Source organism: Numenius arquata, chromosome 2 (assembly GCF_964106895.1).
Source record: "Numenius arquata chromosome 2, bNumArq3.hap1.1, whole genome shotgun sequence".
NCBI lineage: Eukaryota > Metazoa > Chordata > Aves > Charadriiformes > Scolopacidae > Numenius > Numenius arquata.
The window spans coordinates 49,798,828-49,820,048 of NC_133577.1; the positions used below are offsets into that span (position 1 = coordinate 49,798,828).

Below are 21,221 nucleotides of genomic sequence, written 5' to 3' on the forward strand. Positions count from 1 at the left end.
TTTCACCTTCCACTGGCAAGAAAATTTTATACCAGCAGCAAAAAATCACAGCTCTCCGTGCCCTGTTTACCTTTCACCGAGACCAGGAACCTCCAAATCAAACAGCTACAGCTAGTACTGCATTGCTCCTCTCTCCTGCCTCCCCAGCAACCTGGGTGGAACGGAGAAAGGCCTCACCAGTTCCCATCCACAGTGGATTTTCTGTCAATGCTATTTCCACGCTGCCAACACTCATCAAGAACCTGACCAGATCTGGGTTAGAAGTAAAGCAAGAGAATAAGTACTTACAAGGGAAGAAAGATATCCAACAAAGAGAAAAAAAAGATCCACAATTTAGTAAGCCTAAAAACACCCATCAGGGATCAAAATGCCGATCTGTAAAAACCAGCTCCTTCTCTTCTTCCTTTTACCCATAATAAAACTAGGTATTTTTTTTTCCTGAAAGCTTGCTCTGTTATGTATTAGCTATAATCACATTATATAATTGCATTATCCATTCATCAAAACTATGGAAATTTATTTCCCCAAAGAAATGTCTTATTAGGAGATTATTATTTTATTCACTAGGCATCTGAGACCTAGCCAAGAGTTCCCCAACACAGAACACACAAAGCATAGAAAATCCTCATACAGAAGTTCAGTAGGAAAGCTAAAACAAATTACTGCCTGAATTAATCAATATTTTATTTAAGAATAAGTTTACTTTAAAAATGGTGGACTATAGTTTCCTTGGAGCAAGCATTGAATGAGTCAAAGTTAAAAATGAATGTCTACTGTAGTTAGATCTCTGAACATGCTAAATTGGGGGTGAGGGTCTGGGGGGTGACAGCAAGACAAAATACATGAGGGATATGGAAGGAATGGTGGATCCAAAGGTCAGAAGGTGAGAAAACTGAAATGAGAAAACAAAGGTCCAGTCTACACCTAAGCCATGTCTGCAAGAGTGTGACTTTGGGACTCATCTTTCTCAGCTAGTCAAAGCCACTAGTGTCTAATGCTTGCATATTTTTTTACAAGTATTATTTACCTTTCTGCAGGACTAAAGAAGATCTACCATCAAAACTACTACTTAGACGATAAAAGACATTTACTTGCAAAGAACATCTGTGGATATAACATATCAGTTTTAATTACAGTCTTGCCAAAGAAGAATCCTAGTGTATATTTAGCCATAGCAAGGCAAGAAGTGTGCCAGGTAGTAATGATAGGGAAAAAAAATGTGTGGAAGGGAATATGCACTGGTATCCCTGAGTACATGAAACATGCACTGGTTTGGCTGAACTCATTCTTCAGCAGAGCTCTTAAATCAAGTCTATTACAGTGAGGTTTTCATTACAGCACCAGAGAAGAGGTTCCTATTTATCTGTCTTATTTATATTATCTATTCCTATTTATCTTTTAAAATACAACCTCCAAAGCAAACTGACTAGACAGTTTATTATTCACTATCACCAAAGTTATAAGCAATCCAAGTCCTGCAGCATCCAACACCCACAGCAAGATAATCAAATTCTGTGGTATCCTCGTGAAGGCAAAAGGGAACCTGAAATCCTGTTGATTTTGAACATTACACTTGATCTGACAGCAAGAGTATGAACTTCAGTGTCTCTTACTCAGTTTGACATTTAGTTCATCATACTCTGATCATATTTTGTACTTTTATGTTTGTAATTTTCATAGAATTATAGAATAGTTTGGGTTGGAAGGGACCTTTAAAGGTCATTGAGTTCCAACCCCCCTGCCATGGGCAGGGACACCTCCCACTACACCAGGTTGCTCAAAGCAACCAAAGGTTCCACTCATATGAGAAGAAACTTCTTTATGGTGAGGGTGACAGAGCCCTGGAACAGGCTGCCCAGGGAGGTTGTGGAGTCCCCTTCTTTGGAGATTTTCAAGACCCGCCTGGATGCAGTCCTGAGTAACAGGCTCTGCCGTGCTCTGGGCAATCCTGCTTCGGCAGGGGAGTTGGACTAGATGATCTTTATGGTCCCTTCCAACTCTAAAAAATTCAGTGAAATTCAGTGAAGCCCCATCCAGCCTGGCCTTGAACACCTCCAGGGATGAGGCAGCCACAGCTTCTCTGGGCAACCTGTTCCAGTGTCTCACCACCCTCACAGGAAAGAATTTCTTCCTTCTATTGAGTCTAAATCTACCCTTGTTTAGTTGAAAACCATTCCCCCTTGTCCTATTGCATCAGTCCTGTTAAAAAGTTTGTCCCCATTTTTCTTATAAGCCCCCTTTAAGTACTGAAAGGCTACAATAAGGTCTCCCCGGAGCCTCCTCTTCTCCAGGGTGAAGAACCCCAACTCTCTCAGCCTTTCTTCATAGCAGAAGTACTCCAGCCCTCTGATCATCTTCATGGCCCTCCTCTGTCCTTCCTGTACCACATGTCCTTCCTGTGCTGAGGGCTCCACAGCTGGACGCGGTACTCCAAGTGGGGTCTCACCACAGCAGAAGGGCAGAATCACCTTCCTCAACCTGCTGGCCACACTTCTTTTGATGCAGCCCAGGGTACAGTTGGCTTTCTGGGTTGCAAGAGTACGTTGCTGGCTCTTGTCCAATTTTTTGTCTACCAGTATCCCAGAGTCATTGTCTGCAGGGCTGCTTTCAATCCCCTCATCCTCCAGCCTGTATTGATACAGGGAGTTGTTCCAACCCAGGTGCGGGACCTTGCACTTGGCCTTGTTGAACCTCATAAGGTTCACAAGGGCCCACTTCTTGAGCCTGTCCAGATCCCTCTGGATGGCATCCTGTCTCTAAGGCGTGTTATTGTTGTCAAATTTGCTGAGGGTGCGCTCGATAACACTGTCTGACAAAGATATTAAACATTACTGGCCCCAACACAGACCCCTGAGGGACACCACTTGTCCCCAACCTCCATCTGGATATTGAGCCATTGACCACTACCCTCCAGATGCGACCATCTGACCAATTCCGCATCCACCAAACAGTCCACCCATCAAATCCATATCTCTCCCACTTAAGAGAAGGATGTTGTGGGGAACCGCATTAAAGGCCTTACAGAAGTCCACATAGACGACATCTGTAGCTCTTCCCTTGACCACGGATGTAGTCACTCCATCACAGAAGGCCACTAGGTTGGTCAGGCAGGACTTGCCCTTGGTGAAACCATGCTGGCTGTCTTGAATCACCTCCCTGTCCTCAGCGTGCCTTAGCATAGCTTTTAGGAGGATCTGTTCCGTGATCTTCCCAGGCGCAGAGGTGAGGCTGACAGGTCGATAGTTCCCAGAGTCCTCCTTTCTACCCTTTTTAAAAATGGGTGCAATGTTTCCCTTTTTCCAGTCACCAAGGACTTCACCTGACTGCTGTGACTTTTCAAATATCACATAGTTGCCAAGCCACTCTCCATCAGCCATTTCCCTTGGGACTCTGGGACGTATCTCGTTGGGTCCCATAGACTTCAGTATGTTCAGGTTCCTCAGGTGCTCACAAACCTGATCTTCTGTTACAGCGGGAGGGACTTTGCCCTCCCAGTCCCCATCTTGTGACCCATCCACTCAAGACGTGTAAGAAGAGAGGTTGCCAGGGAAGACAGGCAAAAAAGTTGTTGAGTACCTCAGCCTTCTCCTCCTTCACGTTACCAGTGAAGCCCTTCTTACTATTCTTTGTGTCCCTTGCGAAGTTCAACTCCAGATGCACCTTGGCCACCTTCCCGACACCATCCCTACACAACCAGACAGTGTCCCTATGCTTTTCCCAGGACACCTGTCCCTGCTCCCACTGCCTGGGCATATCCTTCTTGCCCTTTAGATTGATCAGCAGGTCTCAATACAGCCATGCCCGTCTCTTGCCTTCCTTGCCTGATTTCTTACCCCTGGGGATCGAGAGCTCTTGTGCTCTGTAGAAAGAGTCATTAAAGATCTCCCATTTTAAGAGCAACTAGAAGAAAACAGCTTATTTTTGCCAGCTGAGTGGGGGGAATTTGGACTTGAATTCAAGCAGAAAAAACAATGATTTGGCACTGTTTGGAAGACATGCAGAATATTTTGCTAAACAAATCAGCAAATCATAATCTTTTATTTCACTGGCAAAAATCCATTCTGTTTACTTCAAGGGCTACGCAAACTCATTACTCACTACGCTTTGCATGTACATGGAAGTTATCACCTTCACACCACAGAAACAAACATTTTTATGAAAGAAGACCTGAATTCTGAAACAAAATCCTGTGTTAAAATTGCACAACTACCTCCATGCTAGAAAAGTCCCCTTCTCAAAGAAGCTGGACATACCCTGTGTCAGAGATTTAACATTAAAATAAGACTAAGTAAGTCTCCACAGAGCATTTAATTTTCAAATTTCCCAGCACCTTATTTTTTGTTCTGTTTCAAAGGAAAAAGAATGAAGCGATAGTGTAAATGTAAGCCTACGGTTTACATCCTATTTCAAGAAGTATTTTGTCACTGCCACAAAATTCAATGTAACAGGCTGCCAATCAACTGCATAAAGATTGCTCAAACCTCTTTCAGCTAAAATGGTCTTTGAACTGAAGCTGCCCACTGAAGGGCAAGAGAAGAACAGTAGGCATATTTTAAAATATTTGTTGACATGTAAGAGTATCTTTTAAAAAATATTTCTTCAGTGATGGGCAAAATTTGAAGACTTTAGCTATGAACATCTATATTTCTTTCTTCAAAAGAAAACATATACGTTACCATGCCATGGTCAAAAGTGAAAACGCCAACATCACGTCCGTGGTGAATGTGATTCCGTCTGATAATGGGATTTCCATGGTTTTTAACCCAAATCCCTGCTAATGCATTATTGGAGATCTCATTGTCCTCATATATTCCCTAGGAAATAAAAATGTAAATTAAGATGGGAATCAAGAACAATAAACCAATTTTATCACAGTAAAGAAACTGATATCAAAAAATACCTGTGCATGGTCTGTAATGTAAAGTCCAACGTTTTCACAGTCGCTGATGTTACAGTGTTTAATAGTAGGACAAGCTCCCTGGCCACTAACACATACTGCAGAGCCAACTGGAAGAAAACAGTACAGTTACCATAGCTTCAAAGCACAGTGAATTTATAAATAGTCTGGCAGTGCTTTTGCAAGAAAAGTTAGTGTGAACTGATCTTTAAAAGAGATTGGGTGTGCATAGTGCCAAAGCACTGCAAGCCACGGGCAGAAAAACACTAATGTCATCATTCTGCAGATGCAAAAAAACAAGGTAGGAGTTGCTTTAAAAACCACTCTGCCAAGGTTACGCAGCTGCATAAGATTGCCAGAAGAGACAGTCATTTATATAATAATTCATGCTTATGAAAGTTCTCCCTCATTTATTTCTCTACATTAGGCCTGCTCTATACTGACTGCTCATAAGACAAAGGACAACCAAAACATAATAAAGTTCTATGCTAATTACTGCCTTATTTTACTTCCCTTTAAACTTTAACAACCCAGTACTTCAAAGAGCCCAAACAAACAACAATTTTGTAGCGTACAAAGACACACTGTCTAACTGCAGATGAGCAGGAGACAAGCAGCACAGTCTTGAGTACAGAACTACACACTGGAAACCAAGAGGTCTCTTCCCAGCTGAATGACAAAGCTTCTCCCTGCAGCTCCTTAGATGCCTTCAGCTGCCGTATCATTACTCAGAGAACAAACTCTTTTCAGGCAACCAGGACTCAAACTGCTCAGGGCTTCATCAGATCAGCTCAATTCCACAAACCATGGAAATACGAAATTCTGCAGCCGCTAAAAGTCAACAGCAGATTCACAGCAACTTGAGAAAGGCAAGACCCCATCTCAGGGTATCTGGCCCACAAAACACGTGCCTTCCCCGCAATTAAACATCACTAAATAAGCAAGCCACTACATGCTCTATTAGCAAGTTTTCACATTACCTTCTAGTGTAGTACCACAAAGACTACACTTTAATAATTCATAAACTCATTTACAGAGCTTTCTAAAAAAAAAAGAATCATAAAGAAATTATTTTGATTGTCTAGTCTGACCTTATGAATAATACAGGTTATAATAATTCCCTGAATTAATTCCTGCCTCAATCCTAGTAGCAGGAACTTCAGCACGTATCTTTTAAAAACACATTTAGTTTTGATTTGAATATTTCCAACAACTAAGAAACCACCATAAAGCTTGTTAGCTGGTTACAGAGTTGTTAATTTACGCTTTAATTGCTCATCTGAATTCCTCCAGGTTTAGCACCCAGTGACTGGTTCTCGTTATGCCATACCCAATGTGCGCACGGATTTAGTGCACGCAATTCCTTCCTTGATAAAGTAACAAACGGCAGCTGATATGTTTTTCATTACAACTGAATTTTTCTGCTTTATCTTTGAGGACTTTTCACAGCACTATTTTTAAATTTTCAATACGTTGCTATGGACACCGGGAAAGAGCACTTTATTCTGAAGCAGGACTAAGCAGAGGCATAACACAGTCTCTCTACTTCTCCTTAATATTCCCACAAGTGTAACTAAGGATCACATCAGTTCTTTTAGCCACTACAGATTACACCAGGGCTCATATTTAGCTGTCTTTAAGCTTTTCCCAGGAATCCAACTTCCCTGGAGAAAGGTTTGTCACTTGAAACTAGGAACAAAAGCGAGTTGTGTATCTAATTTCACACTTGCCCACTCTAATGTGAATATTGTTTGAGAGCCCACCTTCCAAAAAGGGCAGAGCAACCCATCCTCCAGGCTATTTATGATACCCTAAGTCTTCATTGTCATTCAGGTTTATCAATATGCATTTTATTTCTTCTCTGCAAGTCACTGATAAAGTGGTGAAAAGTCAAGAAGTCATCTTTGAAATAGCCACAAAAAAGCCATTTAGAATAACCCTGAAAGTTCTTTTTCATCTATTTAATGTGCGCTCTGGTAATTCTGTAAAATTCTAGTGTTTTAAGGCACTATATGTTGAAGTCAAATAATTTTTAAGGACCTATGTAATTATACTAGGACTTTCACCTTCTTTTCATCAAAGTCATCAAAAATGCTGACAGTGTGATGCAACCATTATAACTTTCTGTAAATAAAGACTGATCTGCTTCAATCATGAATTTTGAATTATTGATTGACCAAACCCCTACATTTACCATCTCATTATTTTACCCAGCATCAATTGGCAGCTCGGTCTCCCCCCTGCTGCCCACCCCCAGGGACATACACCATCTCACCCAGGTTTCAAGTTACTGTTCATACATAATAGGAGCCCAGAAGATTTCTTGGCCAGTTACTTTTTAAACTCCTGCATGATTTGATTTTAGAGTGTCTATTTTTACAGCTGTTTAACCTCATCCACAGTTACTGTCAGGAGTGGAACGTATTTCATGATCCCTCTAGGGTATGAGCACATTTATCATTCCTGCCTATTCTCATTAAATATGGAACAAAAATTACACAACACTTCGCCATTCAAATTCTTCCATTCTGTGATGGATCAGCATCACTGCTAAAACTCTTTGTTCCCCAAGACACAAGCGCTGTCTCTTCTTGACAAATGTTATATCTTGTCTTGTTTATTAAGTTCTTTGGGGGGTGGCAGAGGGAAGTGTATTTTGTTGGGGTGTTCGTATTTGGGACTGTGGGGGTGGTCCTACAGTATCTTGCAATTCCTAGTTTCCTATTTATATTACTTGCTAAGAACTTCTCAATTTTTGTGTCTCATAATTGCTTTCAATCCCCTTTTCTCTACTTCTTTTGGTGACACCGAGGAACCAGGGATTTTTGAGAATGCAGTGTGATGTTCTAAAAACATACCTCTATCACTTTTTGCTTGTTTAAATGAAGGCAATCTTTATTCTGACTCACTTCACTGGACTTCATTATTGATGGTGTGAAATTGGTCCTTTTAGGCTACGAAGCACATTTATTACTGGCTTAGGCTTTATTTTGTTTACACAGAATATAATGATTGCACACACTTAAGCAATACTTTAAGAAGGCACATTGCCATCCACTACTTTTATTTACTAAGGCAAAGACTAATAAGATTTGCTCTACAATGGATGCAATAGAACCTCTAGACTCAGGATCTTGCCATTTAAACTTTATTTAAAAATATTTCAAAGATGCTCTGGACTGGCAGCAAGAAACCTCCAGCTTAAATCACTTGCAGTTACATAGCTCCCATCTTTACATATTACATACATTAATAACTTTACATATGACATAATGTAGAAATATGCTTTAATGCAATTAGGAGATCTACAGAGAGGGTATCAAGCATGTGCTAGGAAAGAGATTTTGAGTGGTTATGGATCAATATTTCAGAGATGTCACTGACTTGGAAACAGCAAATGCCTTTTCTGGCAGACTGCCACTTTTTTTTTTTTTTTTTTTTTTTTTTTTTTACACACACTCAGTACTTCCTGAGTAGGTTACAGCAAGGCTTGGTAGGATTAAAAAGGTCAATAAAAATTAATAATCAATAAGTGATAATAGCACAGCCTACACACAGCCTCCAAAATTGACCAGAAAGTTTAGCTTTGGACAAGAGCAGCAACAATTCAATGCCGCAAACACTGAGGAATCCAGAGTATTGAGGAGAGCAAGAAGTCCAAAATTCTCAGAAAGTCTTCCATAATTTTTTTTCATAACCACTTTTCATTATCAAAGCTGAACTTTAATAAACAATTTTCCCAAAACCATCCAAGACCTACTAGCTTATCTGTAAGCACGTTTCCATATGAAACGATGCAGCTCTTCAAACTACTTCTATAACCAGGCTGAATGGGGTCCAAGAAATGAATCTAATTCCTCTCATTTGTTATCAGGGTGCCCAGTATATAGGAACTTCCAGAACAAGTTTTCTTCATGTACTTCAATTTCCCAGTATTCAGCATTAAACAAAGAAATCAAGATATTGAGAGCAGCTAGCTGTCCTCTGCTCCTCTTTTTTTATTTTTAACACTTCCACATATTAGCTGATGTGTCTCCAGTAAAACAGATGGTGATGCAAAGCGTAGAGCTGCCTTGACCTAGCTAACTGCTCAGAGTCCAAAATATTGGAATAGAAGACCAAATACACATTACCACAAAGGTCTTGGACACAAAGAAGTCACTGTAATAATGCCATTTCAAGGCAAAAAAGGCTTGCAGACCCGTATAAACACCTGCATCAAAAATTGAAATATACCAGTATCAGTGATCATAATCGGTTTGTTTGCTGCTTCCATGTGCCTTGGTTAGTTTAATGACTTTAAACACAGTGTTAATTTCAAGTAATAAAAAGCCCACTAACCCGTACAAGTACTTCGAATAATACAGTGATCTATAATTGGGCTGCAGTTCACGGTAATCTCTAAGCAGTGGTGTGCGTTGTGGTGCTGAGCAGATTTGTCATCAGGGTTGAACTGGAAAAGGAAGGCAACACAGAAATGTAGTATTTATTTAATTGCTCAGGCATTAAAATGAAATTATTAAAAGCTCTGCTGAAGTTTGAGGTTCTTACCCTGATTGTCATATATCCAACATAGGCATCTTCAGAACCCTCCATAAAAACGAAGGTGGAATCTCTAGTGTTTTCTATTATAACTTTATCTGCTACTTTTCCAGGTGCTGTAAAGAAGACATTTATTATGTCTTAGTTTTTGCCACTGAAAAAAAAGAATCCTCAAAAGACTTACAGAATTCTGTTCAAAGCAACAAAGGAAAAAGAACACTATTCTTGGCACATAAATAGCCTTCATGTCAGAAGAATCTTAAAACAGAAAGTTTCAAAGACAATAAAGAAACTAGTCTTTAATCAAGAAAGCCTTGCACCAATTTAATATCTAGTACAATGAGAAAAATATCTCTTGTATACAGCTAGTTTTTGGCTACTATTTATAACAAACAATTAACAGTTTAAACATGGATACCAGTCTAGAGGCACTGTAATTCTGCTAAGTACAATTTATTTTGTTATTCTAAATACTTTTATTAAAGCTACATACATTCCATCACTAATTTGAACAAATTTAAACAACTACTTAGTAATCTGCTCATGACCTACAAGTGACCTCCCTACACTTCTCAAATGTAAGATTCAGAGTTTTAAATTGATATCCTCGTTATTCTTTACAAGAGAATCTTATAAAATTAGACCGAACTATGCTTCGAAAGTATGTACAGGAGGTTTCAAAATGGTTCATCTGCAAGTTCCCATTATCTGCAATTTGAGTTTCTGTGTTAATAGCAAGGCTCTGCTCTATTCTTTATCCTTAATCCAAGGGAAGGAAATGTTTACATTGATATGGCAACAGCCAGCAGAGGGAGCACAAGTTAACAACAGCCTTACATTGCTATAAATTCAATGATACTCATTCACAAACAAGATCGTTTGTCTGATTCAAAATTGCACATTAAATATGCAAGCCAGAAGCAGCCTTCCTCAATACATGAAATGTAAATATGGAAGTTCCACATATTATAGGAGATGACTCATCTGATAGCAATTTCAAACCATTCCCAACTTGAGACACACAAACGTGACTAAATACTTGCCCTAAATTCGGTATTTTATTGAAGATTTCTCACAAGCAGGTCTTTCTCAGTTGTCTGTTGACACTAGTACAGACAGGCAGTATGGCCTGTTCTTTATCACTCAGAGCAGAAAGGTGCCAGTCAGAATGAAGCAACATTTACATCATTATCCAGTTTGTTCTCCCTATCTAAAAGCCAGATCTCTGCTTTCATTACTGCAGAGCTGCAGATATTTTAAGGTAGTCTAGCTCTTCTTCATACCACTACTCACTTAGTACTAGATAACAACTAAAAGAGGCTTTGATGAGGACTTGTGTCATCATACCAAATATTTTTCTGTGGTCTGGTAACAGCAGGTCAAGGGAGGTAATTCTGCCCCTCTACTCTGCTCTCATGAGACCCCACCTGGAGTACTGCGTCCAGCTCTGGAGCTCCCAACATAAAGACATGGAACTGTTGGAACGGGTCCAGAGGAGGGCCACAAAGATGATCAGAGGGCTGGAGCACCTCTGCTCTGAGCACAGGCTGAGAGAGTTGGGGTTGTTCAGCCTGGAGAAGAGAAGGCTCAGAGAGAACTTAAAGCCCCTTCCAGTACCTAAAAGGGGCTACAGGAGAGATGGGGAGGGACTCTTGATCAGGGAGTGGAGCAACAGGATGAGGGGACACGGTTTTAAACTGAAAGAGGGGAGATTTAGATTAGATCTCAGGAAGAAATTCTTTCCTGTGAAGGATGGTGGGACACTGGAACAGGTTTCCCAGAGAAGCTGTGGCTGCCCCATCCCTGGAGGTGTTCAAGGCCAAACTGGATGGGGCTTTGAACAACCTGGTCTGGTGGGAGGTGTCCTTGCCCATGGCAGGGGGGTTGGAACTCCATGATCTTTAAGGTCCCTTCCAACCTGAACCATTCTATGATTCTATTTCATATATAATTAACTGGTTTTCAGCTTGGTGCAAGTGCACTGGCACACACACAACAGTACATCAGCATCTGAGAAAGAACAGCACCACAGTAGTGCAGGTGAACCAAAACCAGAAAATAAATGGAGCCCTTAACAGGCAATAAAAGAACCATAAATTAATATCAGAATTATGTTCCCCTCTTCGGGAGGGCAAGGAAAAATTACACTTCACATTAGATGCTCTGAAATGCTACCAAACAAGCAGAGAGATTTGTGGAATTGTGCTTGGAGGTGTTTGCCATGCACTTGGATGATGTTCTGAACAGACATCTCCTTGCTCTTAGCACATGAATTACTCTACAGGTCTCTGAGTTTGGGAGGTCCCAGGATGCACATTAGGGAGCATGTCACTTTGTAAGACCATTACATTTAGCCCCCCCCCCCCCCCCCAATGAAAAGGCTGAAAAGGGAAGGGGACTTGCTCAAGCATTGGTTTCATTCTAAACGCAAAGATATTCTCTGCAACATCCTATTGAATCTTTGCAAAAGAAATATTAAGAGAAATATTAAGAGAAATATTAAGAGAAATATTAAGAGAAATATTAAGAGAAATATTAAGAGAAATATTAAGAGAAATATTAAGAGAAATATTAAGAGAAATATTAAGAGAAATATTAAGAGAAATATTAAGAGAAATATTAAGAGAAATATTAAGAGAAATATTAAGAGAAATATTAAGAGAAATATTAAGAGAAATATTAAGAGAAATATTAAGAGAAATATTAAGAGAAATATTAAGAGAAATATTAAGAGAAATATTAAGAGAAATATTAAGAGAAATATTAAGAGAAATATTAAGAGAAATATTAAGAGAAATATTAAGAGAAATATCTGTATTTCAGATACAACCAAAACTTTTGGCTTAGACCACTTTAGAAGAGAGAAACCAGTATAAAAAAAGGAAAAGAAAAAGGAAAAGAAGAAGGGCCACTAGCTCCGTAGCCAAGTAGTCTATTTGCTGAAGTCTAAGGGAGTCATGTTCCATGGAATCGGGATTCATGCTCAGTTTAAGGACCAAGATGAGAACATTCAGAAATAATTTAACAGGAAGTCTATGATAAGGGGCTGCCTAAAGAATTAAAAATTAACTGCATGTTGCCTCAGAATTCTTTTGTTCCTCAAAAGAAATAAACCAATTTCACTTTTCAGTGCATTAACAGAAAAATTACCAGATTCTGCAGGAAGTAATTGTGACCCTGTTCAATTGTATCAGGCCAAAAATGCAGAGGCCCTTTTTGATCTTGCAGTCTGTAAAATCTACAGCAAAGAACACAGATTCAAACTAGTCTAAAATACGATTTTAATTCAAAGGTGCAGAACAGGTATATAAAGAAGAGTTCGGGCACGTGAAAGTTCTCTTGCACTCAAAAGTAAAAAAAACCCTCTAATTATGACAGTCTTTACCATAGATTTTTCTACCCTTAAAATAACAGCAATTCTCATTGTTTTATTAATGTTTTTTCTTGACTGGAAAACCCTTTGATAATCCCTTTTTCACTGACTTGTACATTATTTAATTCAAATGGAAAATAAAGGGGAAAAATGAAAGCTTTATCTCCTAAAATACAGAAAAACCCCCATATTTAGGGAACAATTCTCCTGTCAGGACACATGTCTGTACAACTGCTGAAATACAGCTATTAAGATGAGAGACTTTGTCTTGAGCAAGATGAGCACTCCATGGAAGGCTTGTGTTCCTGCAGTGATCCGATACCCCCTCTCCAACCCTGGAAAACAGAATTCCTTTAAGAAATCCATAGGTATTTCTGTCCACTGAACCAGATGCATCGATTTCCTTACAGGACTTCTACTCTTGCTTCTCATTTGACAGTTCAGATAAGCCACAGAACTAGGAATATCTCCAAAGGCTTCCTCCTGAACCTGACTCCTTCCCCTGGATTTAAGGAAAGAAAGAAATAACCCCAAAATTAAACAGAACAACAAACCTAGAATACCAGGTGTTATTCTCTAAGAACATTTTGCTTATACGAGACAGCAGAAGGTTCTTGAAAGCTCGAGGTATGTAAAGCTGCCTTTCCAATAAAGCTGTGCTTCTGAAGAAGTCAGCAGAAGAAACTATTAAAGAAATTTGAGTAGAATTGCAGAGATTTGGTGCTGCCTTAATCCTACTATTCTGAGAAGCACGCCAGACTGAACAGAGAAGAGGTATTTCTCCAAGGCTTAGTGGTTCACTTTAATTTGTTTTCTTTTCCAGACAAATGAAAATTGACTCCCTCTACAATGTCACTGACCATTCAGTGGAGAAAGTCTGAGGAAGTGAAGAGACAGCAGTGCCAGCAACTGAAATATAACTACATCCAGCATTTCTGGATTCCTCTTGGAGGTTTTGTTCCCCAAGACAGCTATTCTATTACAAAAATACCCAACGGAGATCCCTTGCTTTTAACGAACTGTAGTTTAAGGTAACTGTTTTTCCTGAATAACTTAGGTTAATTCCAGTGGAAGGGAAAGCAGAGGGTCTTCGAAAAAGGAGCCAGAGAACACGTAGAAGTTTAACTAGATAGTGAAGATGTCGTTTCAAGTCTCATGAAGTAATGGAGAAATTTTATATTTTAGGCCAGTGCTGATCCAGTTTCTTCTGGATTTAAAACACTTCATGAATATGACTTGACCTATTTGTACTGGCATCTATTACTGTCATCCCCTTTCTGAAACAGAAGCTGGGGGTATTTTGTGATTTGTCTAAGGCAACGTCTGCATGAGCAATTACTGCAGCAGAACAGGAGTGGTACCTACAGACTGAAACAGCGCTGAGGCTCAGACATCCACACCACATGTGCTGCAGGACAGAAAAGGTAGAAGAGACTGACTTTGGACTAGTCCTAGCTTGGTCCCTCCAACTTGAATACACGACGACTATTAGAGTGCAGTAACAGTATTCCAAGAACACGCCTCTTAGATTAGTCTCATTCCAAAGGAATCCAGTTTGTGCTCCAAAAGCTCTCCACAACACAAACTGAAGCACAGTAAGTGGGGATGTTCAGGCTGTTAGCTTCAGAAACGTAGTCACGAACTGACAAACTAACATACTAACCCAGCTGCATCTTGCAGATCTGCAGGGACAAGTTTTAAGACTAACACCGGAACGTTCTGACTGCATTGGTCAAAACTGTTCTCACTGCCAAGGCTGCAAAGTACAGACAAGAAGTGCCAGAATAGGTTCACTCAAGAACAGAACAGTTGTTACAAAGAACAAATAGATGCCTGAAAAGAGGAACTTTTTTCTCCCTTCTTTCAAAAAACCAAAAGTCCTCAAATAAACCAAAAAACCAACCCAGACGGACAGTATCTCAGAAAAAGCAGGCCGTAGGCAATTCACTTTTGGGTTACCATAGGTGTAAGAGGTCTGAGACCTCTTAACCAAAATCTCTACCAGACATTAAGACAGTCTAAATTCTTACCTGCTCTATCATGCTACTGGAGATTAGCAAACTCACAGTAGGGACAGAAAAAGCAAACAGCTCCACAAGCACCAAAATTTGTAATCAGATGTATTATATTAACACTTCTTAAACCTTTCCTATTCTGAAAGTCTTCCTTCCTTCTCCATAAAGGTTCTCCTTTAAAGGAACAGTTGGGAGATGAACAGAGAAAGAATCTCCAGTCTCAGAATCTTTCTGCTGGATGCTCTCATTTCCAACCTCGAAATGGAATTACGATGCTGAAGAAAATGGGACAGATACTAATTTGGGCTTGTTCCCACTGCTGGATTCTACTCTGGAGATGGGTTATATATAAACAAATTTCATAAGAACCACCTGAAAATTTGAACTGCAGTCATGTAACTGAGTATGCTCTCTGACAAATTCAACTTTTTTTTCTCCTACCAAAATAAAAAGGTAAGCTATTCCAAGAACTAACAAGCAGACAACAGTACTTCAGTCTGAAGCATCAGCTACTTTTTAGCTAGTGACACTTGTACAGAAAATACTTGTTTACTAGGCTGATGAATAAAGATGGGCATTTATACTGGATATTTAATACACCAGACTATCTTTGTAATTAAGGTGGTAATTAACACAAGTCATACTTTGAGACAAAGTATCTCAGTTTAAATACCTGCACCGATCATGGTGATTGGAGATTCTATATATATCCATTCATCAGTATATATACCAGAGTGAACAAAGATAAGTCCATCAAAATGAGCTTCTTGAACTCCACCAAGAGCATCCTCAATGGTGTCATAATACTAGAAGAAAAGGGACAAGTTTAGAGAGAAATAGCCGTACAAAGATACATAAATATTCTTAAGAGCTGCTTTAGAAACATACCAACATATTTTCTCTTCCTTTATATCTTGCAGGATTACTGTAGAAGTGTTCAGCAAACCCTGGCTTCACATGTGCTCCTTTGTACTGAAACGAGGAAAACAGTTTATGAAAGCTTGCAGATGGGTGGACCTGAATGCACAGACAAGAGATCCACTAATCCCCCAATTAAGCCATTTGCTGATATCAGTTTGTTCCAGGAACTAAGGGTCACATTAACTGACCTCCCATATTAGGTACCCGATTTGAAGTGGCAACACCAAAAAAAAAAGCCTGAGCCTAAGAGAGTGATCAACTAAATGGAGAAGCTAACTTGCTTACACAGCCAGAAGCCTCCACAGCGACCAAAAAGCTTCATGTACCTTATCCACTCCACAATACGTGCCCTTATTTCCATCTTTTGGTTTTCTAGCAGCTTGCCACAAAACAAATTGCATTTATACAGTGAGGAAAAAAAAAAGAATCTTATACCTTCTCATTTGATTGAGTACTGGACAGAGAAGCCAAGTCAAGTATTTGTCCTCACCAGGCTTCATAATTTCATTAACCAATTAATTACATGCAGCATCGTAAAATACACTCACCTTGATATTTATTTCCCTTATTATGTTTCTCAGACATCACACCCAGCCTTTCTTACAATACCTTTGACACTTCAGATTAGAGGTTCAATCACATGCCTTAAAGGTAACTTGTTTAGCTCAGGTCATGTCAGCTGCAAATCACTATTTAAGCCCAAGTGATATTATCAGTCTGCTGTTTGGTTTACTGGAGGACGATGCACACAAATCCGATAACCAGCATGCAGGCTGGTTTAATAATATATGATGACAACCATTTATTTGAAGTTTATTTGTGAGCCACAGACCATGACAATCTCTTCCACAGAATTTCAGTGATGCAAAACATGAGGAAAACCCCAGATAGAAGAGCTGGATGCTCAAATGCTCCACTTTACCATGATGTGCCTCCCTCAGGTGTGCCTCAGAAAGGAAGTAACTTCATAACACAATACAGGGATCTCTCCCACCTCCTCAGTACCATTGTCTTAAAAGGTCTAAACCCAAAATAATTACTATTGTCAGCCACATTTCAGAAGTTGGGGGTTTTACTTTTACAAATCTATGAATTGGAATGTAAATGAATACTACTGTTACCAGTTGCTGAAAGCTTTCCTTCCAGGGATTTGGATGTTCATATTCTTCTGGATTAATCTGATAAAATTTACCAGGTTCAGGATGCATCATTGGACGAGTATACTCAAATACTTCCATATACAATCTTTTCCTGAGAAGAAGCGTCAAGCAGAAAAGAAAATTAATGTATTTCTGATTACTCTTCCATTTTAATATAAACACACCAAATGTTAAAAACTGGGGATTTTTCCAACGGCATTCACCAGTCTGTGACAGTAATTTGACCGAGATCAGTACCAACCATTTTAAAAACACTTCCAAAACATTTTTTCTTTTGGACTGACTTCTGTTTTTCTAAGAAAAATCTTGACATGTGTTTCATGATCCAAGAGACAGTTCTCAACATGCAACTTCCATGAAGAAATTTAAGCAGTTACACTGTATGTGGCATCAGAGTCTAATTGTACGTTAACTACAACATAGCTTTAACACTTATGAAAGCAAGCAGGATAAGAATAACAAAACTTAAAGTGTGCCGCCACCTCTTCCTCACCTTACCAAAAAAAGGCTGAAAAAATGCATTCACAGAAAGCAAGTGATGCACTGTATTTCAAAAAGAGTTCATCAGTGGACAGATTACAGTAGCTTAAAAAAAAAAAGAGAATAGTACACGAAGCACACAATTGGATTCTTTTGATTAGTGCCAGAACACAAATAATTGTAGTACCTGAGCCTGCTGATATTAAGCACAGACTTACAAGATGCCACTGAATCTCAGAAGTTGCAATTCATCTGACAAGACACTCCCAAGGCTGGCTTTAGGACAGAAAAAAACCCCACCCCACACTTTTGTGATGTTATACTCAAATTTTAATCTTTTTGTTTTAGTCTTAATCATTATTTAAGAAAAAAACCCACCCAAACAGCAGCCTAGGAAATACATGTTATTTTTCTTTATGAAATAATGCAAATTTAGATCCCATTTATCCAATCTCTCAAAAACCCAGGGTTAGAGTGGATTCATGGAGAAAAACAGCCTGAATATCCAACCATTAAACAAAACAAATGAGAATAAACCCCACCCACCTCCATTCTGCCCCCCTAAAATTAACACTAGATAAAACTTGCATTTAACATTAAGAAATGTGTTTTTCCTTTTGCATAAGGGAACACAATACCCACAGAAGCATGAAAAAGGTTAAAGAGGGAAAGAAAGGAAGGACTGGCTACTGAAGGAATATCTCACTGATTTTTTTAAACAAGCCTTTATTTAACTAGTATCTGCTAATATCTAGAGAATAATATCTAACTAATATCTAGAGAATTAAAAGTTTTACTGTTTAACACATCAGATATTCATAAGTAACAAATAATGCTTAAGTAAACCAGACATATTAAAACACAATTGGTTTTAATTCAACTAATTGCAATCAACATTTCAATTTTTCTATTGTACTGGCCTCTTGTGCTGCACATCTAATATTTCTCAAGATAATGAGGAATAGCTTTTCACTTACCACAAAATTGGATCATTAGCCAGCTCACTGAAGCGTTTACACACACAAGCTGCTCTACAGAGATCCTGCTCCAGCAGGTAGGAGAAGATCTTTAGAACCACTTCATCTGGCAACTTCTCCTGAAGGTATTGTTCTGCAGGTGCTGCTATTAAACAGTAATTTATGTAAGATTATTGACATATTTAACAAGCCCAGATTCTGACCCAAGTAGATCACCAACTCGCTGTTTGAAAGATTTCCATTTAAAATGCCAATGATCTCAGAGCAATTTTTTTTTTTTTTTTAAATTAAAAAGTACATTTCATCTAAATCTAAAGCCGAAAAAAGGAGGTAAATGGTTGACTCTGGAGTCAGGTAGAAGTTACAGGCTTCAAGTCCCCTTTCAGAACTTTTTAGTTCACCTTTTCTATTGGAGGAATCAATCTGCACACAACTGCAGATGTTAAGTAGGCTACTGTGCACGTTCCAGATAGCGGTGACAAGTCTATTACCTTCATCGTGGTTCAATTAACCCACATTATCCACATAATAATAATAATCCAGTCCCAAAGTCAAAACCTCTGAAAATGTTTTCAAACACAAAAGAATTTAGTCAGAAATAGTCACTGTCTGGAAAAACCACTAGTAAAACTTCCTTGTTCTCCCACAAACGCATTACAAAAGAGAAAGTCTGGGATGCAGGAAACCAGTAGCCAGGATAATTCCAAAGTCTCCCCTCTTCAGAACAGTTTCTGAAGTTTAGAAGATTTGTATGCAAGGCATTAAAAGCTCCTGCTACATTGATAACGCAATTACATCCATGTAATGCCTCTTGCATTATTTGTTTTTTCCTAGAACGTCTGAACCTAGAGAGCAGTGAGATTGTCATTTTGGCTATTACAGGAAGACTACTAGAGTGACCCTCAGAAAGATGACCTACTAAATTAGAGGGAGTATCGTTCTGAAAAATAGTTTCCATGTGAGATTCCACAAAAAGAAGAAAGAAAAAAAAAAAAAGAAAAAAGATAAGCCTCTAAGTCTTCCCTGGACAAAGCAGTCCAAATAACTATGTTATTTCTGGCTAGAAAAGAGAGAAAACACGAACTGCAAGGACCAGAACTGTGTTTTTTAGGAAGATGCTAAAACTGATCTACAGACCACATCACCAGAACCTGTGTACTATGAGAGAACTGATAAGAGCTGTTTTTCCACGGTGTCACACTTACATCTGTGGTCAGATTAGTTAGTAGAAATTCTGAAATGTTACTGACTTTGCAGTGACTTTCCCCAAACCTGTTCCTTGTTGCACCATCATATGAATGTCACCTTAGTGATTCACAAACACTAACTTCCCCAAAGATGCTAGGAGGGCATTTATCCAATTGATTGATGCTGCTCTCAACAGTAACCCTGCTTACACTCATAAGCTACAGATACACGCCACTTTAATCCAACAAAAATCTATGCTGTACAAAAGCAATGAGTCTCACCTTTCCACGTGCCAATAGCTATTTGCTCCCAAAACATCCTTTAGGTTGGTAGTACTGAGTGTGGACAGAATAAACCTGATTTTATTTTCCTCTTGCCCTTACCCATCCTCCTCCAAAGTGGTGGTTTGGGGTAGGTTTTTATGAGATTTGTTTTTTTTGTTGTTGTTCTGTTGTTTTGTTTTGCTTGTTTTGTTTTTTTTATGGATCAGCTCCTTGTTGTAGCTCATTGTAAGCTACAGAAGTGCTAGCACAAGCACAAGGAAGGAGACAGGAATGAATGCCCAGAACCTGGCCAAGACAGTTCCCTTCGGCACCAGTATTATTAATAACCAGATTAAAAAAAAATATTTTTATTCAAAAAACAAAACAAGAACTTATGAGTCAAGCTGAAGCCAGTAAGCTAGCAAAAAATAATAAAAAGCAAGTAATATGGAAAGGCCTTACGCTAAAGAGGTGAACATGTTTGGGCTTCACCAAAAATAAAAATGTTACATGCACGATCAGTGCTGGTTTTTAAAAAGGTCCTTTTCCACTGGAGATTTAGAGGTTCCTTCCTGTGTCAAACAGGCAGCAGCAATCCATTCCACAGCCCTAATTACCCTTGAAATGCATCACAGGATAATTAGACACTGCTTCCGAATTCATCTTTTTCTGGTAGCTTCCCAGTTAGCTGTGGAGATAGAGCCTTCTACTGCCGTTACAAGCTGAAATGCTGTTGTGAATGCAAGGCAGTAAATCCTCATGAGCCTTCCATGACCCCTCTTCTCTTCCCTAAACAGATGCAGAATTTTTTCTTCCTTTAAGTTTATATATGTTAGGAACTTGATTAATTTTTTATCGAAGAGAGAAGTTCGTTAGTGTAGTGCCTCCCATTGCTTAACGGTTCACACTCCCATTTTCCTCTCTGGGCCCTATCTGAAAATGAAAATTAGAAATCCAGATGCATTTCCCACAAGGGCCATGGACCAACTTCGAAAAGTGTCAGAAAACTTCTTGCAATTAAAGTAACAAAAGCCACAATAAGCCCCCTCAGCCCCTAAAATTTTTTCACATTGTATTTACTTGGAAACTTAGGCACTGCTTGCAAAATGAAGGCGATTTTATAGGTGTTTGTGATCCTCACCCACCTTTATCCAAAATCCTGTAGAAGTGAAAGATTTAATTTAAATTGCCTTTTTGCTCAATTAAGAAGGGGTTGATTTAAGATTTCTCCATTCAAATCACTGATATAGTGTTTACTACGTGGAATTCTCCAGTATAATTTGAAAGTTAATTTGCTTCTTATGTGAAGACTTAGATACCCTCTGGGTCCAAGAGAGAACTCCAGGCTTTTGTTTTATAAATTCACACTTCACATTTTAGGTATCTTTCAGTAATCTGTTAAAAG

General features: G+C 39.0%; 1 protein-coding gene across 1 annotated transcript in view; it reads right to left on the reverse strand.

The window, feature by feature from the left end:
• FBXO11 (F-box protein 11) overlaps nucleotides 1-21,221 on the reverse strand; it is a 75,064-nt gene that overhangs the window by 11,727 nt on the left and 42,116 nt on the right. The window contains exons 4-11 of the mRNA XM_074169065.1: nucleotides 18,366-18,510; nucleotides 16,870-16,999; nucleotides 15,716-15,799; nucleotides 15,501-15,633; nucleotides 9,449-9,555; nucleotides 9,239-9,350; nucleotides 4,901-5,007; nucleotides 4,677-4,814 (exon numbers count right to left, since the gene is read on the reverse strand). Of these exons, the coding sequence (XP_074025166.1) occupies nucleotides 4,677-4,814; nucleotides 4,901-5,007; nucleotides 9,239-9,350; nucleotides 9,449-9,555; nucleotides 15,501-15,633; nucleotides 15,716-15,799; nucleotides 16,870-16,999; nucleotides 18,366-18,510 (956 nt within the window). The remainder of the gene's footprint in view (nucleotides 1-4,676; nucleotides 4,815-4,900; nucleotides 5,008-9,238; nucleotides 9,351-9,448; nucleotides 9,556-15,500; nucleotides 15,634-15,715; nucleotides 15,800-16,869; nucleotides 17,000-18,365; nucleotides 18,511-21,221) is intronic.